At 35.4% G+C, this 6954-nt stretch overlaps 1 protein-coding gene across 1 annotated transcript; it reads left to right on the forward strand.

Annotated features, from left to right (window-relative positions):
- Positions 1 to 4249: 4249 nt before the first annotated feature.
- On the forward strand, positions 4250 to 6543 carry LOC131165751 (uncharacterized). Its single transcript, XM_058123784.1, has one exon. It carries the CDS (start codon positions 4614 to 4616, stop codon positions 6396 to 6398), a length of 1785 nt encoding a protein of 594 aa, XP_057979767.1. The 5' UTR covers positions 4250 to 4613; the 3' UTR covers positions 6399 to 6543.
- The last annotated feature ends 411 nt before the right edge of the window (positions 6544 to 6954 follow it).

Raw genomic sequence — 6954 nt, forward strand, 5'->3', positions numbered from 1 at the left:
AAATTTACAACATATTGAAATGTTATAAAATTTTGGTAATATATAATATCATAATATTATAAAATTCACAACATACAAAAGATATTTTATAATGTAATGAAATTCTATTTAGATTATTATTGATCCATTAGTTTGATCATTGATTTGCCAGTCGAATTAGTGACCTAATAACCCATTTCTTGTTAGTTGTCGTGTTGGTTAAGAATGAATATTCTTTAATTTTATCATGAGAATATTTAACAGACATGTTGCATATCTAAATTTAGAAAAAATATGAGAGAATTATGAGAAAATAATAGGAAAATCTTTGAAATGTAGCCCTTCTCTCTTATATCCTTTTTATGCTTAGTAAGTTGATATATTCATCTTGCTTTCTTCCAAAAAAAAAAAAGAGTAATGGAATAACTAGTTTTTAAAAAATATATTAATTTACCAATTAATTTATTTTTAAATTTGATGCGAACCTCAATCGACACGCGTTTAGACCCAGCAAACAATGTTGGAATGCTTGCCCAAGAAAGCTAAAATTTAGATTTTGATAGGAAACTCCAACCCAACATTTATAAATGAAACGTGAACCGAAAGTATAAAGTAACAAACCCCGACCCAATGATTATAAATTAATCATGAACCGAAGGTATAAAATTTGAACGCCATAAGGAAGAATCATTGATAAGTTCGCAAGTTCTCTAAAGAACCAAAGAAGAAACAAATCCTCACTTTTCTTGATTTCTATTCAATGATCAATTCTTACAATGGTGAGATATATATAGCTAGCATAGGGGACAAGGATATTAAATACTTAATAATTCTCACACAAACATGGGAGACAAGGATATTAAATACTTAGCAATTCCCACACAAACATGGGAGACAAAGACATTAAAAATACCAACTTACTAGACACATTAATGACTCTCAGAACTTACTAAAAACTCATGCAACTTAAGTTGTCTTACAAATTACAAATTAAATGTAAAGACAAAAGGTCAAAAAGTCAAATCCCCTAATTGAATAGCACACCATTAATAAGGAGATTACAGCCATTAAGCAAGATTAGCTCCATCAAAAACTTGGATTAAGTTTATTGAGCCTTCATCATTCTTTGGGCCAAGCCTGGAGTGGCCCGTTTTTGAATAAGCCTAAATATCTTGAATCAACCCATGAAGTGTTTCTTTGATCTTTTTGAATCTCGCTCTAGTGATAGGCCCAACAGGCACATGCAATGGATCCTTTGATTGTGCTTGTTGATTCTCATCAAAATTTTTATTTAAAAAAAAAACATTTTTAAGAAGAATAAGAATATATATATATATATATATATATATATATATATATATATATAAAAGTTAATTAACTCCGCCTGTGATGCACTTAATGTCCTAATTTTTTAACACACAGTCAGTCCCAAGCCCGGGTTAAGGAGGAGGGTTATGTTAGGCAGCTGACAATCAACGTAAAATTTTTCAGATTACTATGATATGAATCCTTACCGAATATTTGTTGGGGCGTCCCCTACGAGCGACGTGTTGCACTTAAACCACCCGAGTGTAGCGAAAAGTGGGCGAGGGTGGGCTAAGTCGTCCCCTCGAAGTGACATGTCGTGTCGGCACTTGGATACGGTGTCAAATATGCGAAGGTTCTTGCATCATTCTAGACGTGGGCAAGTAAAGACATTAGTTCAAAAAACTAGGATTAGATTAGCAAGTTGGAATATAAGGATACTTAGAGGTAAAAGCATAGAAATTGTTGATACAATGATTAGAAGAAGAAGAAGTCAAATAGATTTTTTTTTTTTTTTTAAACTAGGAGGGTAGATTGCTTATCATGCAAGGATTGTAAAGTTATTCCAGGTGAAAGCCTAACCACACAACATAGAGTTTTAGTGTTAGATATATGTATTAAAAAATGGAAGAAAAATGATAAAATAAATCAGTGTATGAGAACTAGATGGTGGAACTTAAAAGAAGAAAATATAATAAAATTTAAAGATAAAATGATCAAAGATGGGGATTGGACCTTAGAGGATGAGATAGAAACAAATATTATTTGGAATAGATTAGCTAGCTCTATTAAAAAGATAGCAACAGAGATTTTAGGTGAATCAAGGGGAAGATTTTCAAATAGTAAAGAAAGTTGGTGGTGGGATAAAGATGAACAAAAAATCATAAAGACAAAAAGAATTTGGTATAAAACGTGGCAAAAATGTGGAAACAGAGATAACTTTGAAAAATATAAGGAGGCAAGAAAAGATGTAAAAAAGGTCGTTAGTGAAACTAAATATAGATCATTTAATAATTTGTATGATAGATTAGGTACAAAAGAACGGGAAAGAGATATATTTAAACTTACTAAAGCTAGAGAAAGGAAGAGTAACGATTTAAGAAATGTAAAATGTATAAAAAGTGAGGATGATATTGTCTTGGTTAAGGGCGAAAATATTAAAGAAAGATAGCGACGTTACTTTAGTAAGTTGTTTAACGAAAACCAAATAGAAGGCTTAAATTTTAGAATTGTCAAATGAGGAAAAGACTAAAAATATAAGATTTATTCGCAAAATTAGACTTAACGAAGTTAAGTTTGCACTAAAAAAGATTTTAAAAAATGGGAAAGCTATGGGATCAGATAACATCCCAATTGAAGTTTGGAAATGCTTGAGTGATAACAGAATTATATGGTTAACTAATTTATTTAATACAATTGAAAAAATTAAGAAAATGGTAGATGAATGGAGGAAAAATACTTTAATACCTATATACAAAAATAAAAGGAGATATTCAAAATTGTAATAACTATCGTGAAATTAAACTTATGAGTCATACGATGAAACTATGGAAAATGGTAGTTAAACAAAGATTAAGGTTAGAAACGAAGATCTCAAAAAATTAATTTGGTTTTATGCCTAGGAGATCTACCACAGAATTTATTTATCTTTTAAGAAGATTAATGGAAAAGTTTAGGGAAAAGAAGAGGGACTTGCATATGATATTTATTGACCTTAAGAAAACATATGATAGGATACTTAGGAAAGTTATATGGTGGGTTTTAGAAAAAAAAAAAAAAAAAAGGTGTATGTTGTAGGTACACCGATGTCATTAAGGATATGTACGATGGAGTAATGACTAGTGTAAGGACTATAGACGAAGAAACTAGAGAATTTCCAATTACCATAGGTGTACATCAAGGATCTGCTTTGAGTCTTTTTGCTTTAGTGATGGACCAATTGACTAAGAGTATTCAAAAGGAGGTTCCATAATATATGTTGTTTGCAGATGATATTATATTAATTGACGAAACTGGGGATGGAGTAGAGGCTGAATTAGAATTATGGAGAGAAGCTTTGGAATCTAGAGGCTTTAAAATAAGTAGAAATAAAACAGAATATATGAAATGTAATTTTAGTAATGATAGGAGGAATATTAGAAACAAAGTTAAACTTGATGATGAAAAAATAAATAGAACTTGTAGATTTCGATACCTTTGATCTATTATACAAGTTGAAGGAGAAATTGAAGATGATATAATGCATAGAGTTAAAGCAAGTTGGATAAAATGGAGAAGTGCTTCAAGTGTGCTATGTGATCATAGAATATCCTTAAAATTGAAAGGGAAGTTTTATAAGACAGCTACAAGATCAGTTATGTTATATGGATCGGAATGTTGGGCGATAAAGAAACATAATATCTAAAATGTAAAAGTTGTCGAGATGAGAATGCTTAGATGGATGAATGGTATAACATTGAAAGATAAATTAATGAATGAACATATTCGTGGTAAGTTAGGTGTAATTCCTATAAAAGATAAGATAAGGGAGGGACTTCGTTGTAAGTTAGGTGTAACTCTTATAGAAGATAAGATAAGGAAGGAACCACTCAGATGGTATGGACACTTACAATGTAGGTCTTATAGTGCACCTGTGAGGAAGAGTGACTTAATTACTGTGGGGGGCAGTAGAAAGAGTATGGGTAAACTTAAAATAACTTGGAAAGAGATAGTGAGTAAGAATTTAATATTTTTAAGTCTATCAAAAGAAATGTTTGATGATAGTGGGACTAAGGCTTGATTTTTTTGTTGTTGTTGTTGTTGTATAAGTTAATTAACTTGATTTATTTATTTATAATCCCAAACAGGAGGTGCAGCTTGCCCTGGCCGTTGGATCAGGTCACTTTCTCTTAGCAAAAGGGAATACGGAGAAATCATCCACTGTGACTCCACAAATTTAGCAAACGTGAGGTCTCTTCCGACCACGTTTTTACCGCCAACCAAAAATAACTTCAAATTTTTCCTTAACTTTTCGCGGTCGCTACAAAATTCAAAATTTTCATGATAGCGATTAAATTTCAGACTTCAAAACCCTACTGTTATTCCCGCTCCCTTCCAGGATCCTGGGCTTCACATCTCAGATCTGTAATGGCGGACTAGCGGACTCAAAGCAGAACCGCGTTTCAGGTACTCCATCTCCACTCTCACAAAGTCTTTTTCCTCTCTCTCTCTCTCTCACAGAAACGGAAAGATCTGGTATTCTGTTTTGTCCGTTTGCCTCGGCGATTTCTGTTTTCCTTCCGCAGAGTGGTTCTGTATTTTTGGAGTTCATATACCCGATTGAGGTAATTATGGTGAGGGAGCAGAGGATTGAGTCGTTCTACTCGCGATTACGCGAGTCGGCTTCTGCCTCATCCTCGTCCCCTCTGCTCATATTCCCCTCCACTTCCGATGTTGACTCACTTTGTGCCGCCAAGATTGTTTTCCATGTCCTTGAATCGGATTCAGTTCGATACGCATGTTACCCTGTTTCGTCATTTAAGGAAATTCACCAGTTCGCCGGCTCAAATCTGTGTTCGTCGTCCGATCAGCCTGTGTCAGTCCTTTTGATTAATTGGGGCTGCCACCGGGACTTGAGAAAGCTTCTCAATCTAGGACCTGCAGCTCGCGTTTTTGTTGTGGATAGTCACCGCCCGATTCATCTGCATAATTTGAGTGATGAAAATGATCGGGTGATAGTGCTCTATACGCGGGATGATGAATATCAGGCTGATTTAGCATATGATTTCGACGTTTCCGCTTTGGCAAATGCAAGTGATTTGAACAGTGACGATGAATTCGATGGTAATTCGGATAGTGAAAATGACAACGGGAGTGAAAGTGAGGAGGAGAGAGATGGGAGTGGATCGAGAAAGAGGAGGAAGGTTTTAGAGGGAAGTGAAGAAGATCCAGTTCTGCTTTTTCAGAAGCTGAAGAAGGAGTATTACCATATGGGTACCTTTCATGGAAAGCCCTCCGGGTGTTTGATGTTTGATCTCTCCCACTCACTGAGGAAGAACACAAATGAGTTGCTTTGGTTAGCTTGCGTTTCTCTGACAGATCAGTTCGTGCATGAGAGGTTGACCAACGAGAGATACCAAGCTGGGGTGATGGAGCTTGAGCAGCATATAAACAGCTCAGGTAATCTGGATGCAATTACTTCTGTTACCCTTAAAGATGGAACAAAGATTCGAGCACCCGATTCTTCTAGAATTGCATATGAAGAAGGGCCAAGATTGATGCTGCTACAGGAATGGTCTCTGTTTGATTCCATGCTTTGCTCTTCTTACACAGCAACGAAGCTAAAGACCTGGAGTGATAATGGGATGAAAAGGCTCAAGCTGCTTCTTGCTCGAATGGGATTTGCACTCACTGATTGCCAACAAAAGTTTCAATACATGAACATTGAAGTCAAAAGGAAAATGAAAGAGGAATTTGAACGGTTTCTGCCAGAGTATGGGCTTACAGACTTCTACTTCAGAAGTTTTTTGCGCATGCATGGATATAGTTCAAGGGTTTCAGCAGCAGACGTGGTGTATGGCGTCACTGCTTTGCTGGAGTCATTTGTAAAATCAGATGGCACTTGTGCTTCCAAGCAATTTGGAGTAGCTTATGATGCATTGTCCTTGAGCAATCTTGATAAGCTGAGAATGGGAATGCAACAGGCAATAAATATACAAAGGGCAATTCTTCGACAAGGAAGCACAGCAATAACCAAGACTGGTTCCATAAGAAGTGGGAGGAAATTCAGATGGGTGAAACTCGAAGATTCAGTGGACACAAAGCTGTTGGCATACCCACAGGCTTTAACTAAATTTTGTTATTTCATCATGGACGCCTTGAGGGAAAAAGGAGCAAAAATGAAGCCTTTGCTTTGTGCTTGCTTATCACAGGAATCAAACAAGGTATTGATAGTTGGAGTTTGCGGGAAGCCACGATTAGGGGCTGTACAAGGAAATGCATTTGGGATTGCATTCAGAAATGCAGCCGAGGAGATTGGAGCTGAGTTCTTCCATGAGCTGTTCGAGTCTTCATGGATAGTCTTGGATGCTGTAGCTGTTAATTCTTTCATGATCAGGTTAACCGAGAAACTCTGATGTACAATAACTCTGTTGTACAATTTCTCTTGGATTGTAATGTGCTGTTTACAAATTTATGTCACACTTTTGTTATTTATGCTAACTGGAATGGATGTGACATGTCTCATGAATGTGAAGGCTTGATTGATTTGTTCAGCAAAAAGGGTTGGTTTCCGCAATCTTTGTCTTTTTTTTTCTTGCAGAACTACGTTTCCTTTCATATAGCTGAAGATATTTTTCTACTTTTCTCTATTTGTTACACATATAGGAGCAGATTATTTTCAATTATCTACACCAAATCGCAGCAAAGAACAGGGCTCCTGCTTATCAAAACACAATTCATCATTGTTAGACAGATCTTCAATTAGATGCGAAGTTGTTTATTCTTACCTTATGCAATGCCAATTGCATGTAGCCAAATGTTGTATTTTCCACAGAAAACCAATATCTGATTGAACTTGTCAAAACTTGGTCACAACTCATGGGAAGCAACATAAGGTGTCTGTCTTGCACATAATGGATCCCATCAAAATATAACAGTTTAATATATTTTTTTGAATCAACTCAAGGGCAG

This window comes from Malania oleifera, chromosome 10 (genome assembly GCF_029873635.1).
Source record: "Malania oleifera isolate guangnan ecotype guangnan chromosome 10, ASM2987363v1, whole genome shotgun sequence".
NCBI lineage: Eukaryota > Viridiplantae > Streptophyta > Magnoliopsida > Santalales > Ximeniaceae > Malania > Malania oleifera.